The 19062-nt window shown below is 43.9% G+C and overlaps 1 protein-coding gene across 1 annotated transcript in view; it reads left to right on the top strand.

Moving 5' to 3' along the window:
- Csmd2 (CUB and Sushi multiple domains 2) overlaps nucleotides 1-19062 on the top strand; it is a 540652-nt gene that overhangs the window by 503505 nt on the left and 18085 nt on the right. The window contains exons 55-58 of the mRNA XM_026406835.2: nucleotides 653-841; nucleotides 9109-9282; nucleotides 13715-13897; nucleotides 17967-18143. Coding sequence (XP_026262620.2) covers nucleotides 653-841; nucleotides 9109-9282; nucleotides 13715-13897; nucleotides 17967-18143 — 723 coding nt within the window. The remainder of the gene's footprint in view (nucleotides 1-652; nucleotides 842-9108; nucleotides 9283-13714; nucleotides 13898-17966; nucleotides 18144-19062) is intronic.

The raw sequence follows: 19062 nt of genomic DNA, 5'->3' as shown, positions 1-19062 counted from the left end.
AGAGGAAAAAAAAAGACTCTGGTTAGATAATGAATGTGAAGGTGTTTTGAAAGCAAAAGCACATATTAGAGGTTATGAATAATACTGTCATTATTCTAAAATCTCACCCTAATTTTAAGTAAAGCTGCTTTGGAAACACTTTAACATTTTAAAGTCAACTGTATCCTCGGGGGATTAGTGTCTCCCTGAAGCACTCACAGAATTGATTAAAACAGTTTCCAGGCCCCACCTGCTGTGGACGAGCTTTGCCGTGGGAGCCACATTGTGTGAGGGACCCGGCACCCTGAGTAAGAGGGCCATGCCCCCAAAGGACATATGTGGGCACCAGTCACAACCCAGGCTGGGAAAGTCAGCAGTACAATTTGTGCAGGGGAGGGCCGCACTCCATGAGGAGAGGCAGGATTCTCTGAGGTGCCATCCAGCTGGACATGAAGGATGGATCCCTTGACCCAGGGACCTAGGCGGGGACAGGGCAGTAGCCTCAGGTCCAGCCCACCCTCCTGGGGAGGATCAGCTCTGACACCTGGCTTCAGCCTGGAGTTCTGCTGCTCTGGGAATGCGTGGCTGGTCTGACTTGTGAATTCTCCTTGCAAAGTTGAAAAAAAAATCTTCACAGAGTTTCCTGCCTCTTAATTGTCCCTCTTGATTACAGTCATCAACTGCACAGATCCTGGGCACCAAGAAAACAGCATCCGTCAAGTCCATGCCAGTGGCCCACACAGGTTCAGCTTTGGCACCTCCGTGTCTTACCAGTGCAACCACGGCTTCTACCTCCTGGGCAGCCCCGTGCTCAGCTGCCAGGGGGACGGCACCTGGGACCGTCCCCGTCCCCAGTGCCTCTGTAAGTAGGCGTCATTTGCTCAGAGTGACTGATGGGTGGTCCATGGCAAAGATGGGTCCTGTGTGTGTGTGTGTGTGTGTGTGTGTGCGCGCGCGCTCACGCAAGTGCGTGTTCCATCACCGTGACCGTCATTCTGGCTACTCCTCGGATAGCAGGGCCCCCACTGAGCCCTTGCTGGATTCGTTGCCCAACCAACTCATGTGCTTCTATTCCCTTTCTTCTTAGTATTGCCCCCAACCCCTGCAGGCTTCAGGGGTCCCTTCATAAATGAGTGCCTGGTAGGACACCATCTCCTCATTTTAGCCCTCCGGGGATTTCCAGAAAGGCAGCACAGGAACCCCTTTCCTTTGGAGGACTGAAGCGAAGTCCCACAGGCTCCGTGGCAGGGCCTCCCTGCATGTGGAGCTGGCTTTGCCACTGAGCGTGCTGTGTGGCTCAGGAGAAGTTAGCTGCCCTCCCTGAGCCTCAGCTTCTTCATGGCTGGACATCCCACTCATCCCTGTTAGAAGATTCAGTGAGAAAACCCACAGAGAGTGTCCGTTTATCGTGTGGTACATAAAAGCTGCTCCATCAATAATAACTGCATCCATTCGTCTTAGAAAAAGTTATGGGGACAACAGGGCAAAAACAGAAACCAAGCCTGGGTGAGGTGCTCAGGCCACCAACCTCTGGTTGAGAGCCTCTGTGTCCTTATGAGAGCAGTGGCCATTCTCTCACACTCTCCTCTGGGTCCCCAGGAGAGCCCCGTGGATCACTCTCTCCCATCCCCCCCAGGGGTAGAGCTGAAGACACGCCCCCGAGGGATGGGTGGTAGCCCTTCAGCGGAGCCCTGTCCTATACACTCTGGAGCCCTCCAGCCCCAGACCTTCTTCTTCTTACACCCTGCCTCTAAGGATGATAGGAGCCTGGTACAGCCACCCTCTGCACATAGTCCTCCTGTTTGAGGACCCTGACCTGGCTGTTGAACTTGACCAACAAGTTGTTGGTTTTAAATGCACATCCACCCATGTACAGTGGTCCAGCAGAGATTTAGAGTCCTTGGTTAAAATTAAGCTTTTATCATGATAAAATGACCTTACCTACATCACCTTCTGCCCCCAAAGCTTCTTTTATCCGATGTTAATACTGAAAAATATCAAATTTATAACCCTCTCCTTTGCTTAGTACGTATATGATATATTTTGGTCCTTTTTCTTTTAACCATTCTTTATGCAAAAGAAGAAAACATTGTATCGTTACCTTTTAAACCTATCGGACAATCTTTTCCTTCAGTTGGAGGATTTGATCCATTTGCATTTTTTCCTTCAATGAAATATAATTCACTCTTTTAAAGATGATCTCAACTTGAAATCAAAATACAGAGATGAATCTCACAGCCAAGGATTTAGCTGGGAATAATAGGCAAGAAGTAGAATGGCAGTTTGGGACACACAGAGACCATGGCCCCTAGTACATCCAGAGGCGGCGTGAGTTGGTCTGAAAGTTCGTTGGTGCTGTCAGTGTCTCGCAAGAGCTCTCGAGTTCTGACTGGGGAGTGCCAGGAGTTGCTAGGAAGGACTGGTCATCTTGGAGTTACGGTTAGGCCCTTGCAGTTTGATATGGGGCTGGTAATACCATTTTTCAAATGGTCCTGTGCAAACTGAAGGTCCTCCCCTTGGCCTCTGAACTCCATCTTAGTTGGATATGACATAAATGGCCCCGTTTTGTATAATCAACTTGAACACAAACAAATCCAGCAAGTTTTACATTCACAAAGTTTTGTGACCATCACCACTAGCTATTTCCAGAACATTTCATCACCCCCAAAGGAAATCCTTTAACTTCTAACCCCCACCCCCCACCACCACCCTATCTCTGTGTGATCACTAACCTACTTTGAGTCTCTATAAATTTGCCCATTATAGACATTGCAAAAAAAAAATGATTGTCTATGTAGCTTTTTATATCTGGAATATTCCACTTAGAATAATTTTCAAAGTACATTATGTCTTAGCATATATCAGTATTTCATTCCTTTTTATGACCAAATACTATTCCATTGTATGGATATACCATATTTTGTTTATGCTTCATCAGGAGATAATATTGCAATTATGCATTGGCTATTGTGAAGAAAGCTACTTTGAGCATTTGTGTACAAGTGTTTTGTGTGAACACATGTGACAGTTCTCCTGGGTATACCTAGGAGTAAAATTGCTGAGTCATATGGTACCTCTATGTTTAATTTTTTGAGGAACTACCAAACTTTTCCAAAGGGGCTGCAACATTTACATTCCTACAAGCCGCATGTGAGGGTTCCGATTTCTTTGCATCCTCACCTGAGCTTGTTATTGTCCATCATTTTCATCATAGCCATCCTAGGGGGTATGAAGTGATCTCTTCTCATGGTCTTGATTGCATTTCCCTGAGGACCAATGATGTTGAGTATTTTTTGCGTGTGTACACAATGGCTGCTTGTATACCTTCTTTAGAGAAATATCAATTCAAGTCCTTTGTCTATTTTTCATTGGGTTTTTAGTACAGCTGAGTCAATCTGAGTTGAAACTGGTCTTTATGTGCTCTGAATACTATATCCTTATCAGATCTATGATTTGCCAATATCTTCTCCTGTTCTGTGGGTTGTCTTTTTACTTCTTGATAATGTCCTCTGATGTCTGAAATTTTTTAATTTTAATAAAGTCCAGCTTATCTGTTTTTTTCTTTTGATCCCTGATGACACCCCCACCCAGAGAAACCCTTTCACTGATGCTTCATGATTATTATGACACTGTTTGGGGGCTAACCACATCTCTCTATCTAGAAGATGTAGATATACCTGTGAATACGGTTGTGGCAAACTGTAGAGGACTTTAACATCCCCCCACCCCACCCCACATCAAGCTAGTCAGTGAAAATCCTCTGTTCCTTCCAGGTGAAGGAAAACTGCTTTAATGAGTGTGGATGTGCAGGGACCAAAGAAAATGCATGACTGGGTCTATTTCTCAGCTGGAGCGCTGTGGAGACAGTGGAAGGTGGTGTCTGGAGAGTACAGCTCTCCTACTCAGGGGACAAGAACAGTGAAGGGTCCTTTTATTTTTGCTGTGGGACTTGGCATAGCCCATTCAGCCACTAATTCCTAATTTATATTTTTGGGTTTTGCTTAATTATAATGTTATGGGTTTTTTTTTTCAATCCCCTGTTAAATGTGTACTCTGTGTAATTCAAGAAAGCCTGTTATTATTAGGCTTGCTAAATACCTATCTTGTCTATTTTCATATACACATTTTCATTTAATTTGCAGTTAGCAGTGAGAGTCAATGACATGACCCAAAAGGCCTCATTTGGACACCAGCCTGAATATTTAAAACATTTTTTTCCAGTATAAGAGGTTGGATTCAGGGTCTTGTGCCTGCTAAGCAAGTACTCTACTGCTGAGCTACATCTCTGGTCCTTTTTATGTTTTTGTTTGTTTGTTTGTTTGTTTGTTTTGTTTTTGTTTTTGTTTTTGAGACAAAGCCCCACTAAATGGCTGAGGCTAGCCTTGAACTTGTGATCCTCCTGATTAAGCTTCCCAAGTGGCTGGGTTACAAGTATGTGCCACCCTGCCCAGCTTAAAAACATTTTTTAAAAACTTTATTTTGACAAATTGAGAAATGTAGCAGCAGCTATTCACATTCTTTATTCTCTGCCTACTTGATTTTTATGCAAATATACTCCAAACATAAGTTGTTTCTCTCATTATCATACATCTTTTTCTTCTTTTTTCTTGTCCACAGCAGCCAAATGGTATTGTCATTATTTTATCTTTTGTCACAAATATTATTATTAACTTCTTCATCCTTTCAAATGACAAACTACAGAAAGGGAACCAAACAATAGAATATATTCCTCTGACTTTACAGATACCTGGGTAGCTTAGATCAAGTCAATGCCAAAAAAAATAAAATAAAATAAAAATTCATGTGCTTTCTCAGAGATTATTAGATATTCCCACAATACAACACTCTCTCAAACCTTCCTCAGGAAAATTTTAAAGCCAAATAAGAATATCTTTTGCAAAAAAAAAAAAGGAAAGAAAGAAAAGCATCCAGGTACTATCCAGAAATCATGAAATCTAGCCAACATAAAGTACGTGCACGAATATGCCAATAAAATGAACAAAAATGTTCTTATTGGTATTATTCATAAAAATCCAAAGGTAAAAACAATTTAAATGATCATAAGAAATGGATAAATAAAATGTGGCATATTCATGCAAAGATGACCCCAAAGTTCCACAGCTCATGCATTCATGTACCCTCTCACACTGTACCAGAGTTGGTCTTGTGACCAACATGGTGGAAGTGGTAGAAGTGGCTTCCAAAGATACATTGTAAAACACATTGCCACTTCTGCCTTGTCAAGCTTTTCAAGGGCACCTTGCATCCTGGGCACCACCTCATGAGGGATCCTGAGCCAGAACCACCTTCAAATTTCTGACCTTCAAAGCCTGAGCAATAGCAAATATGTATTACTGTCTAACTTTTAGGGCAAAATCCAACCTATGACCTGTTTTTTATGACCCTGGGATTATCATGGTTTTCACATTTATAAAGCATTTTTTAAAAGGAAGAAAAGAAAGGAAGAAAAAAAATAAGCAACATGGCCCTCCAAGGTTAAAATATTTACTATCTGGCCCCTAGAGAAAGTTTGCCAAGCCCTGCTCCATCGCAATGATAATGAATGAGCTCCTGCATCCACATAGCTGCTTCTCCAAGCAAGATGCCAAGGGGGTAAAGCCAAATGCAAAATGCATACCCAATGATTCTATTTACATAAAATTCAGTCAGTGCGCAAAAATTTGTAGAAGCAAGCAAAACTAATGAATGGTGTACAAAGTCAAGATGGTGGTTTACTCTAGGGAGGTGGAGAGGGCAGCGGTAGGTAGAAAGCATGGTGGCTTCTAAGGTGCTAGCAGTGTTCTACTTCTTGATCTGGGTATAATGAGTGTGTTCGTTAACGAGTGTAATTATGTGTTCACTTTGTGACAATCCATTAAGCTGTGCACTGGTGATTATTGTATTTTTCTGTAAGTATGTTGTATTTCCATTAAGGAGAATATATTTGAAAAATTATTAGAGAGTTTAAATTGGACAATTTAGGGAAGTGCAGAAATCACTAATAAATAATCATAGAAGCATTTAAATGAAAATTGGAGACTCCACTGCTTTCAGAAGAAGAGAATTCGTTGGTTGCATTAAAATAGAATTGCAGAAGGAAGTCCATTAGCATGCATAAGAGTGTGGCCCCTGCAAACTGGTTTCCAGAGCTGATTTTGTCATTGAATAGGTCTGTGACCTTGGGTCACTTACATGTCCTTGCATTTCTTATTCTCTTGATCAGTAAGATGGAGATAAAAATGGTGCCCACCCTATAGGGTTATCTCAAGAAATAAATAGCAAAATCTTTGAAACTCACTGAATTAATGATCAATTCTGATCTTGAAACTTAGTACCACCTGTTCTTGTTTTCTCACAATTTTATAGGTCACAAATTTAGGTAAGGCTTAACTGGTGTATTAGTTTGGGTTCTTCAGTGAAACAGGAAGAAGATAGATAGACATATAGATAGATGATAGATAGGTAGATAAATAGATAGGTAGATAGATAGATAGGAAGAGATTTACCATAAGGAATTCGTTCATATAATTATGGAGGCTCAGCAAGCTGGAGACCCAGGAGAGTCAATGGTATAAGTTCCAGTCCAAGTCTGAAGGTAGGAGAAGACGATATCCCAGCTAGAAAACAACCAGGCAGAGAAAATTTTCTTACTCTTTTTTTTTTTCTATTTAAGCCTTCAAAGGATTAAATGAAGCTCAATGACATTGGGGAGGGAAACCTGCTTTATCCAGTCTGCCTATTCAAGTGTTACTATTATCCAGAAACATGCTCAGAGATACACCTAGAATAATGTTTAACCAAACATCTGGGCACCCCATAACCTAGTCAAGTTGACACACAAAATCAACCCTCAGAGCACTTGGGACTGGCTGTGGGCTGAGGAGGAAGCTGTTCTTCTTGATGTGGCATCTCTCCATGTGGCTGCTCTCTCTACCAGACTGTCATTGTCTTTTTCCACAAGGTTGTTTTTCTAGGACAAAGGAGAAAGTTATCAGATCTCTGAAGAACAGAGTTCAGAATTCCGCAAACCTCATTCCACCACATTTAGTCAATCAAAGCAGCACAAGGCCAGCCCAGATTAAAGGGAAAGGGAAATAATAGACTCCACTTCTTGGAGCGGGAAGAGTGGCATGCAGGTGCAGGGTTGGAAGAGTTGTTGGTGCCATCTCTGCAGACAGTTAGCCCTCTGTCACCACAGCCCATAGCCTTGATTTGTGCAGTATACAACTCCTCACCCTCAAGACCTCCAACATCATATTTATTGTGTTCAGTTATCTATTGTGTAACAAATCACCCCAAAACATAGCTGCTTAATGCCACTATAATTTTATTGCTATGATTGACAATTCAGGCAGGGTTTAGTGGAAACATTCATCTCCACTCCACACATCATTGGCTATTGTGGCTCCACGGAGCCTAGAAGATCCAAGATGACTTCACTTACATATCAGGGATCCTGGAGCTTGCTGTGATCTGAGACACTATGATTGTTCTCTACCTGGTCCCTCTCTCCACATGATTTCTTCTCATTCAGCAATCTACACAGATTCCTTATATGGTAGGACTAATATTCCAAGACATGAAGGTAGAAGTTGCTAGACCACTGAGGCTACCACTGGTCCAAGGTCCCCTTCATGACATTCTATTATTCAAGGCAGATCAAAAACCCAGCTTATAGCCAAAGAGAGGGGAAACAGGCTCCAGCCCTTGATGAGCGGAATTGTTAGTGAGAATCTTTGCAGATAACCTACCACAAGCACTTAGAAGCATTTTGGACACACTTTAAGACCACAATGAGATGTGAAGGTACCTAAGACCTATTCATGTCATCAATGTGCCCTGACACAATTTCATTACCAGGGACAGCATTAGTCCAACCCAGATGTTATCCCTGCATGGTCTGTCCTGTTCAGCATCCATGTCAAGAACTCTGCCCTTCCTGGAAACTAGTTATGGCCACGAGGATCTCCCACCAGGCTTCAAGATTTAGTTGAAGTCATTATCATCTCTTCTGAAACTACTGCAATAGCCCCTTTTTTCATGCCCCACCCTGGATTTTTCCCCACACAGCAGCCAGAATAATCAATCATATTAAAATGTAAGCTGGATCATATCTTTCCATAGTTTCCTATCATGCTTACAATAAAATCTAAATTCTGTGCCATGATCTGGTTCCCAGGAGGAACCCCCTCCACCTGTGTCATCTTCTATTCTTTCCTCATCTGTTCTATTGCAGCATCTCTGGCTTTCTTGCTGTTCCCCAGCACACCAAGCTCCTCTGTCCCCTGGGACTTTACACCCCATGTCCCTTCTTTTATAGCACTCTTCCCCCTCAGCTTACATGGCTGGTCCTTCACATCATTCAGGTCACCCCACTCAAAAAGAGTACCTGTGCCTCACCCTGAACACCTTTTTTCCTTTGGCAACTTTACTTTTCTTCATAACACACCCTGGAATTACCTCTTCATTTTCTTACTTTTAGCGTCTCTTCCCACTAGACTATAAGATCCATGAGTGTGTGGACTTTGTTCTCCCCAAACACAGAGAACAGCGCCTAGCTCATAACAGATGCTCAGTAGATGTGTGGAGTGAATGAAAGGAGCAGCCCGTGACAAGGACAGAGGGAAGGCCAAGCCCAACCACAGTGGTAGTGTGGCCCTGCCCTGGCTTGTGCACCTCAGTTCTGGTGTCCCACTCTTACCACCACCTTCACAGTGAGACCTTGGTGTTTCCGGGAAGGGAACTTTCAGGGTAAAAGGAACAATTCAGTGACCACTGATGAGACAACTGTAAGATGCAGTTGGAAAAGGGCTGTCACTGGCCCTCATTCTGGAACCATGGTCAGCAAGAGGGTCCCAAAATGGTGGATCTCTTTATCTTATGTTCCCTGGTGAATCATCTTTCTTCCCAGAGACCCTCTGGATATGTCCTGTGGCCGTGGGGAAACAGGGAGAGGTGGGCTCAAGGGTTTATTCTTCCCCGTGCAGAACTGGGCACTGCAGGCAGGTGGGAGCCTTCGTCTGCGGGTGTCCAGCAGGTGTGACTGCAGGAAGCTTGCTCCCATCGACACACAAAGCTTTTTGTGCCTCCCACACAAAAAGCTGCTGAGCTGTTTGCTCTTCCCCACAGTGGTGTCCTGTGGCCATCCAGGCTCCCCGCCTCATTCCCAAATGTCCGGAGACAGCTATATCGTGGGGGCAGTCGTGCGCTACAGCTGCACTGGCAAGCGGACTCTGGTGGGAAACGCCACGCGCATGTGCGGGCTGGATGGACACTGGACCGGCTCCCTCCCCCACTGCTCAGGTAAGGAGCTTGGCACCGGGAAGGGGTCTTGGGGAACACAGGCTGTTGGGAGGTGGACTAGCTCCCACCGTGTGAGCATGCCTGATGGGTGGGAACCCTGCCCCTCCCCTGACAGGTGGAGAGAGCAGCGAAAAGAGGTCCTAACTGGACTTCATCCCTAGATGGTCTGAGTGCAGTTCATCCTATTTGGTCAGTTCTGGCCACACCCATACAGATTGCAAAATTAGGAAGCGCACAACTTTGTGAATTCACACTCCTATCCAGACACTTGACTTCATGAGCTTCTGAGAGTAGTCCAAGACTTCCTGACCATCCCAGCCCCGTCCAAAACCACTTCATTGTTTTGAGTTTGTTTTGTTTCAGGGATGATTGAATCCAGAGGCACTTAACAACTGAGCCACGTCCCCAACCCTTTTTACTTTTATTTTGAGGTAGGGTCTCACTAAATTGCTGAGGCTGACTTTGAACTTGCAATCTTCCTCAGGCTCCCAAGCCACTGGGATTATAGGCAAGTGCCACTGTGCCCAGTCTGTGTTCTTTTCTACCCTGTTTCAGTCTCCTGGCCCCTAGCTTGCTTCCTCTTCTTTCTTATCATGTGCTGGCTGCCTAGTGGGGTCGTCTTCCTCCCTGCTACCCCCAGGTATAGTCCCCAGACTTTCTTATTAATTAATTTTACTGCTAATCTCTATAAGGACACTGACATACTATCAAAATAGTAAATGTGGGGAATTGGCAAAGCTCCCACATCCATATTCTCCAAACCAAAAATTCATCTGTAATGTCATATAACAAGGAAAATATTTGAAAGTGAATTAATTGTGCCATTCATAACAGAAACCGCCAGGTTAAAAAAATTAGCACCCACAGCTTTGTCTTCTTTGAGGTTAGTCTGCCCCGCCCAAGGAAGGGATCCCATTTGGAACATCACCCTCAAGAGGACAGCTGCTCATGTAGCTCAAGGTTCCTGGGGCGCTCACCTTGGCACTGAATTAACCCCAGCCCTTCCCACACCAAATCCCTTCTAGAGGTGAAGATCTCAACCTCCTAATAGAGAAGATTTTTCTCCCCATAAGATATGTTCTTGCAGTTTGAGATTCCCAAATAAGCCTGTCAACCAAAACTTAAGACTGTCAAAACTAGGTATTCATTAGGTCTCCCCATAAAGGAGAGACCCTAAAACACCATTTCAAAATGCTGTTGGCTTCCAAGGACAGTCCCAAACATACGGCCACCAGGACTTTGGACCCTCTCTCCTGTTGATCTCATTGGAGAGTTAGTAGTCAGCCAACCAATGAACTGGGAAGGACTACCTAAGAACCACAGGATGCCTGCTAACTGAGCACCTGACTTATTTCTTTTGAACTTTGTGGGAGGATGGTAAGGGAAGAACAGGGTCATGTACATTGAGGCCACCTGGGAACCCACTGAGAAAGTTCCAGAAGGAAAAGAAGCATCCCAAGAAGAAAGGGAGCCATGCACACATCTGCCCCAGTCCCTTTTGTGCTAATCTTCACATAAAGCTCCGCCCTCCAGGATACTGGGCTAATGGCCTTCTTAAAGTCTACTTGATCTATTTTTTTTTGGGGGGGGGGGAATCTTTATTCTTGGTGTAAAAGGAAGTACAGAGTGGGGGAGAAAGAAACCAGAGGAACGCATCAAGCACCTCCTACATCTTAAAATTGGAGTTCAACCACATGGTCACCCCCCGGGACCACTGCAGAGCATTGAAAAATCTCTTCTTTTCCAAACTCCAATTCCTCCTCTCAGCTGTGTTAACAGATACTGGGAAAGGAAGGATTTTGACCTAAGATTTCATTGTTGTGTGACCCCCTGAGTGCTTGTCCTGCATGGGGAGAGAAGAGTTTCCTTGTCAACATCAAAACTCTAAACAAGCAGATACATTGGGGACATGAAAAAGTAGAAGATTTAATCCCTGATCCTGAATAGTTAGCATCTTACTGCCGGGTATTCAGCAAAGGTGACAGACACTTAGGAGAAACCAATCACAAGCTGAGTCTTGTGGAAACCTCTAAGGGCAGAATGAGAAGGGATTCTGTAAATGGTAAACTGGGGGATGAGTAAGCCTCAGTGCCTTAGTAAGGAAATTAGAGGAGAAAACAGGCAATCAAGAAGCAGCTCTAGGTACACTCCAATGAGCCAAGCAGAGCCAGTTTCTCCCTTCCCAGAGTTTGCAGATATCATCTTTTGCAACAGCATCTCCTGCTATATATATATATATATATATATATATATATATATATATATATATCCCTAAGAAATAAACATTCAAGAATTCCAGGTCAATTTTCTGAGCCTCATCCTGTGCATTCCATGGACTCAAACAATATATAACAAAATCTCCCAAGACCTTGAGTTGTACACCCCTGGGCCACATGGACCTGCAGAGATTCCAGGAGGGTTTTTTTCCCTCATTCAAAAATTATTTACTATTGTTGTTGTTGTTATTATTATTATTATTATTAATTGATGTACACTGATTATACAGAATGGTGAGTTCATTGTGGCACATTCAAATCAACATAAAAATAATTTTAAAATCTTCATTTTTTATTCCATCTGTCTCTTGCCACAGATTTCAGGAGTTTGAGACTCACTTGGGAAGCTCATTGCCCAACTATCTCATATCACTCACTCACTTTGCTGATACACTCTTTTTTTTTTAAGAGAGAGAGAGAGAGAGAGAGAATTTTTTCATATTTATTTTTTTAGTTTTCAATGGATACAACATCTTTATTTTATATTTATGTGGTGCTAAGGATTGAACCCAGCGCCCCGCGCATGCCAGGCAAGCACACTACCGCTTGAGCCACATCCCCAGCCCACCGATACACTCTTCAGTGAAAGATTGTTGCTGTTTATCTAGTCCAATGGTGCAATATTCTGACCAAGACTCCTTTATAGCATTGAAACAGAAGACCCCCCCAATACTACAGTTGGCTCATTCTGTCAAAACACACCCCTAGGACTGGAGAACTCTGCCCTATTTACCAGTGCTGACTACAGTCAAGGTCAGCTAGCCGCCAGCAAGACCCTCCAGCAACCCAGAACTGCCCGTTGCATGAGCTACATCCTGGTAAACTCTGAAAGAAAATCTAGCCCAATGTGACAGGGACCCACTTTGTTCAGATGTTTGAGTTGAAGGAAACCCCCTTCCTTGGTAGGGAGCATGGGGTTAAAATCACATTCTCACAGTCTGCTACTAGAAAAGGAAATAATTCCAAGACTGAGAAGGCAAAAAAGCCATAAAGGGTAAGTGGTAGGATATACAGGAATTGCACCTTTTTTACTCCAACAACCTGGCTGTGGTCATTCAGATGTTACCACTGGATGCCCACATATGTGGGGTCATGAGGAGATAAATATCACATCAGTGGGAAATTATCCTCTCACACAGGAGCTAAATAATGTGTCATCTTCTGTTCTCAGGCTTATATGGCCCAGCCTGACCTGATTAATGGTGTCTCCTGTTCATCTCTGTTTATGGGATGTGCTAACTTGCTCAGGCATTAGGTCCTGTGGCTCTGTCCCCTGCTATCCACCTCCCTCACCTCTTGGGTCATTAGCACTCACTTAAGTGGATTTGTACAATATCAGAGCTGGATAAATAATGGAATGAAACATGGGTTAGAGGGAAGGTAGGAGGAAAATGTGAGGGCTTGGGACACTCGATCCGGAGCTCACATAATTTGTAAGTAGGGAAATCTTGATTAAAGTCCTAGGATCCATATCATCAGATAGTTATCATTTCTTAATGTTAAGAACATTTAAAACCCTCTTTCAGCCATTTTGAAATACACAATATGTGTATGAAAACATCACATTTTACCCTATAAATATGTACACTGATTTGATTACTTGTCAGTTAAAAATAAAATAAAACTTTCTTAAGAAGTCAGAGAAGATACATAAAAGCTCAGGTTCAAGGTTCAAGCTGAGCCACTGAGAAGACAAAGTCATGCTAAGAAATCTGGGCTTTGTCCTGTGGCACTGAGCCAGTACAAGTTTCTGCAGGAAAGATACAAGGTCAGATGATTAGTGGTTGCTCAGTTTTCAAGACTGGAGGATAAAGTGGAAGTTGGGTTAGAGAAAGAGTTTAAGAGGAACTTAGTTTCGAGGCTCCTGCAGTAGTTCAAGCCGAAGAATTTTGAACATCTAAATCAAGACTACGGCCTTGAAAATGGAGAAGGGCACAGAAGCAACAGGTGTTGGTGAGGAAGAGGGAAAAGGAGCCACTGGAATTCCAGCCGAACATGGACCAAAGAACTCAGGCACATTCAGCTGTCACCTCCCTCATCCCAGGTGGCCCGCTGCTTCCCTTAGCAGCAGCCCCATCTCCATCCCGCTCTCCCCGTCCTCCACTCCCTTTCATTCCATGCAAAACCAGCAGCGTCTGCTTGGTTCTGTTCCACAGGCACCAGCACCGGAGCGTGCGGGGACCCTGGGATCCCGGCCCATGGCATCCGTCTGGGGGACAGCTTTACTCCAGGCAGTCTGATGCGCTTCAGCTGTGAAGCTGGCCACGTGCTCCGGGGGTCGTCAGAGCGAACCTGCCAGGCCAACGGCTCGTGGAGCGGCACGCAGCCTGAGTGTGGAGGTAATGTATGTGACCGTTCTGCTTCTCCCCTTAGCCCAGCCCCACTCCCCGTCCAGCACCCGCCCTCATAGGGAAACCCCGCTCCAGCCCTGGGCCTGGCAAACAGGGAGTGGGCATCAACAGAGAGCTGGGTTCCTCCTCATTAGTGATCCAAACACAAACACAGTCCCACCCTCACCTAAGCAGCGCAGGAGAAAGCCACCAAAGACTCCCCCATTCAGTCCTCATATAGTTTCATTCAACAATTATGTGCAAACGCTGTGGTTCCTGTTGGGGACACAGGGGTGACTAAGACACACTGCTATGGTCTGAACATTTGCTCCTTCTACTCCCACTTGTGCCAAAATTCATGGTGAGAACTGATGGCCATGGGGATGGTATTAGGAGGTGGGGATTGGGGAGGTAATTATGTCATGAAGCCAGAGCCCCCATGAATGGGAGAAGAAGCCCTTATAAAAAGGACCTAGAGAACTCCCTTCCCCTTCTGCCACGTCAGGACAAAGCAAGAATATACCATCCCGAAGCCAGAGAGCAGGCTGTCCTGACACTGAATCTGCCAGCCCCTCTATCTTAGAGCAGCCTCCAAATTACTGTGAAAGTAAATTTCTGCTGTTTATGAGCCCCACCAGTCTGTCGTATTATCACAGCAGCTGAACTGACTGCGAAACAGCCCACTCTCTCAGAACTTGCAGTCCAAGGGAAGGGACTATGTTAAACAAACAGACAAAATGCCAAAAGAAATACAAAGAAAAAAATTTAAAACCCTTTAAAAGTCATGTGGTCCCTCAATGATGTCTTGGAAGGTCACACTATTGGGAGAAATTATATTTTTCCACACACTCCTAAATTTCTAGGGGATGGGGAATCAATTCTAAAAGTTCTGTTGGTAGAGTCTCCCTTTTGTGGCTAGTACCCAAACAGCCTGCACAGGACTCTTATAGGCAGAAGGCGAGTTGAACAGCCAGAGTGAGGTTGAGGAGAGAGGAGTGGTATGAAATGACCCTCTAATGGCTGGGCAGGGAAGTCATTGCCACAGCACCGAGGCCTTACTTAGGGTCAGTAATTCAAAGCGAGGGCAGTCAGCTCCAGGCTGTTTGTCCAACTGTGTTTTGCACTTAGGTGAAGGCAGGGTAGACGGTGCGTTGCATTTGAGGTTGGGGTTTGACCAGGAGCTGAGACATTGGCAGAAAGGGGCAAAGCGAAGGAGGCTGGGTGTATGTGTGCAGTAGTTATGAGGGGCCTTGGCATCTAATGGGCAAGGAAGGAGATTTCTGAGTGGAGTAGGAGACAGAGAAAAGTAGGTTTGTCAGTCCCCAGAGGACCAAAAACCTCAGGAAAGAACTAGTCCCAGAGGAAGAGTGGAGAGGCAGCAGGCACAGAGCAGGCTACTGGGAAAGGCCCTGGAGCAGTCCTGCGGAGCAGGGAGGGGCATCCAGGCCTAAGACCTGGGGACACCTGCCCAGGAAATGAGACATGGAGTCAAGGCCCCTCCCACTCATCCACCCAAAATCCTGCCTTACCTGATCTGCTATTTGCAAAGTTAGTTTCTGTAGAATTCTGTAGGCGAGGCAAAAGAGGGATTCTTCAACCCCCATGACCTATGTCCTATGTCCCGTTTAATGCATTCAGATTCTAAGCAGAGTCAGTTACCAGGTCAGGAGTGTTCAGGGTCAAAAACTGGGCAATTAAGAGTTTGGACCTGACAGTGAATGTTTTAGAGAGAGGGAAGGGGTGAGGAGAGAGAGAGAGAACATCTACAGCTCCTGTGTCTTCTCTTGAAAAGCTCCTACTTTTCCCTAAGGATTCTAATCTCCAGCCCCAGTTGGCTACTCCCTCCTTAGTGCTCCCTACTCCCATTTAAATATGACACTTATTATGTCATATTTCATGTTTTAATTCATCTGATTATAGGTAGGTTTCTTATTAGACTACGCTCCTCAAGGGCAGAGGACACTATATTGTAGGCTCATGTACTCTGGACATGTAGGCAGCACAGGTATTTGTTGGATGAATGGATGTCAGAGCCTGTTGTGCTCATTATACAGAAATCATTTTGTAGTTTTACTTTGGGACTACATAAATGTACATACTTACAAAATTAAATTTCATCTAAGATTAGAGACATGCATTCTCTCAATATCAAAATATTAATGGGAATAAGAGAACCTAACTATATATCAAGTTGGTGATTAAATAACCCAGAGAATTATTTCAACTAGATTGAAAAAAAAAAAGTGGAATTTGTTATGGTATATAGCCCAAGGACAAAGAGAATTGCAAAGAATTCTTCAGCTGTTTTTAGCAATCAGCAATCATACTGTTAATAACCATATTGATATTACTATTCTAAAAATATCACATCTTAAATACTTTAATATATATGGGATAAAGCAAAGACATACTATTTACTGTTACTAAGAACCAAGATTTGGGGCATATAAGAGCTACACTATAAAAATAAAGAAATCAAGGAAAAATCTCATTCTAAATTTGGGCTGGCAATATCAATATAAACTCTTAACATATTTTCAGTTTAAATGGTCATTTTTCCAGCTCTAACCACTGTAAAATCTAGATTCAATGACTGCATCAGTAGTAAGATTAGTTTCAGTGTCCATACTGTGGTCTGTAAACCCATTCTCCATTGGAAAGGAACCAGGTTCTTTGGAGAAATATTTGATTCTAGGGTTAAAGCAAGGAATATATAAGATAAACACAGGATATCTTATCACTCCAGCAAAGAATCCACCTAAGATAACTGGGGTCATGTGAAAGGAACCCAGGAGCCAACTAGAAGACTCCTATTGGCCAAAGATGGGATAACATGAGCATTAATAAGAAAAATAATGACAATGGATGACAACATGGTAAATAGATTTAAATCCATAAGTTCAAAATGATCCCTAAATAAACATATCAGACACCTTTGAAAGATGCTAGGGAACAAACTCGTTATTCTGATGTCTGACAAAAAGAAAAAGAATCAAGCATTATCTGATCTTCCCCATGAACCATATTTCAGGGTAAGCAAATATTTGATGATATGAAATTTCTTTATTAAAGAACTCTCATGCAGAATTAGAATATCACCATTTTCTAACCCTTAAGAAATAATGAATCTGGTCAGTGATCAGCAATTGCTGCTAAAAACCATTAAGTGAAAAATTAAGGGGAACTTTTATAAAACCAGATTAGACAAGCAAACCTGAAACCCTTGATTAGCTTCAGCATCATGAAGAAGAAAGCAACTACACAATTCTGCGCCTTCCAATCTAGTGCATCAGGAAAGAGAAAGCCACCTAAGGACCTTTGCCAACATGTAGAACGCAATGTCAGGGAGCTACAGGGGACAGGAACATGTTAAAGGACCCCTCACCAATGCAGTTAGCAAAGTCCAGAAAGTGCACAGTTCTGCAGAACAGGATCCCCTGGTTTCTATGACAAATCCATTATAGGAGGGGGAGCCCTAGGCTCTGGGTTCAAATTCTTAGAGATGTGCCAACCAAATGCCCATGGATGCCTTATCTGGATCCTGATTCAAACAAAACAATTGTTAAAAAAAAAAAAAAAAAAAAGAGGGAGGGGCTGGGACTGTAGCTCAGTGGTAGAGCACTTGCCTTGCACGTGTGAGGTACTGGGTTCGATCCTCAGCACCACATAAAAATAAATAAATAAATAAAGATATTGTACCAACTACAACTAAAATAAATTTAAAAAAAAAAGAGGGAGAGAAGGAGAGAGAGAAAGAAATGAGAAAAGTTGTTAAGCACTGATAGAATATTTGGTAATATTAAGGAATACTATAAAATTTTAAGTACTATCATAAAATATATAGTCTTTTTCCTTTTTAAAAAAATACAAAATTTTTAGAAATAAAAAAAAAACCAAACATATCTGTCCCTCCTTTGCTTCCCTTCCAGAGGTGAGATGATCAGATGGGAAAACTGCAGGTGGGGCGTCTCCATCCAAGGGTCCTTAGGTAGCAAGGGATTTCTGTGCCAGGCAGTCCTCGGTCCCCTAGGTGGCACCACCATTGTCTGGTGAATAATGTGCTGTTTTGGCTTCCTAGTGATCTCTTGTGGGAACCCTGGGACTCCGAGCAACGCCCGAGTCATGTTCAGTGACGGCCTGGTGTTCTCCAGCTCCATTGTCTACGAGTGTCGGGAAGGCTACTATGCCACGGGCCTGCTCAGCCGGCACTGCTCTGTCAATGGCACCTGGACAGGCAGTGACCCTGAGTGCACAGGTGAGAGCCAGGCAAGCGGTGGCCCATGCAATTGGCCCTTCCTTGCTGAAGAAGCGGGTCCGTGGGAGGCTGGGAAAACTACTTGGAGGGGTGGGATTGAGCTAGAGTAAGACGCATACAAATAGCTTCTGCTTATTGAGCATGCGTGTGTGGCAGCCAGGAGCCACGGGCTTTGTTTGATATGTATATGTCATTTGATTTTCTCCACAACCCCATGAAGTCGCTTCTAGTAGTCCCATTTCTGATATGGGATGACTGAGGCTCAGAGGGGTGAGAATATATACATTTCTATCTAGTTTGGGTAGAAAAGTAAAAGGAAAGAAATCCCACTCTACCTAAGGACCTTTGGATGGAGATGGCCACCTGCTGCTTTCCATCTGATCATCTCACCCCTGGAAGGGAAGGAGAGACAGAGACTTCAATACCCTTCAATACCTGGTTCCCTTTCTGCTTTAAAGCTGCCACTATCCACCAACTTTGTTCCTTCCTTCTCCTCCTTGGGCCCATCCCTGATGTGGCTTGGCTCCTGAGCATTGACTTCCCTTCCTCGCTCCTCTCAGGGGTCACCCAGACCCTTTTACCTGGAAAGTCAGACACAGTAGAGCCCAGATGGGATGAGAGAATCGGAAAACATTCTCCCTTCCTAAGTCCAGTCTGTGATTTCAAGCCCATCTGAAGTCTGTGTCAAGCTCTGAGACCAGCAGCTTATCAGATCCACCCTTGCTTGATACCACAACAGAGATGTGACCATTGCTTCTAGGCCATTTGGCCTACAGAGGCCTCCTAGGCAGAACAGCAGATGATAAGAGGCACTCGGTGGGCAAACTGTCTTATGTGGTCCACGAACAGATCAGGCTCTTCAACCTAGAAATCCCCTCTCCCTGGGCCCCAGCCCCATTTAGGTGAGAGCCCTCTTCCT

This window comes from Urocitellus parryii, chromosome 11 (genome assembly GCF_045843805.1).
Source record: "Urocitellus parryii isolate mUroPar1 chromosome 11, mUroPar1.hap1, whole genome shotgun sequence".
NCBI lineage: Eukaryota > Metazoa > Chordata > Mammalia > Rodentia > Sciuridae > Urocitellus > Urocitellus parryii.
The sequence above is the reverse complement of the archived record's forward strand: the minus strand, read 5'-3'. Positions and strand labels throughout refer to the sequence as shown.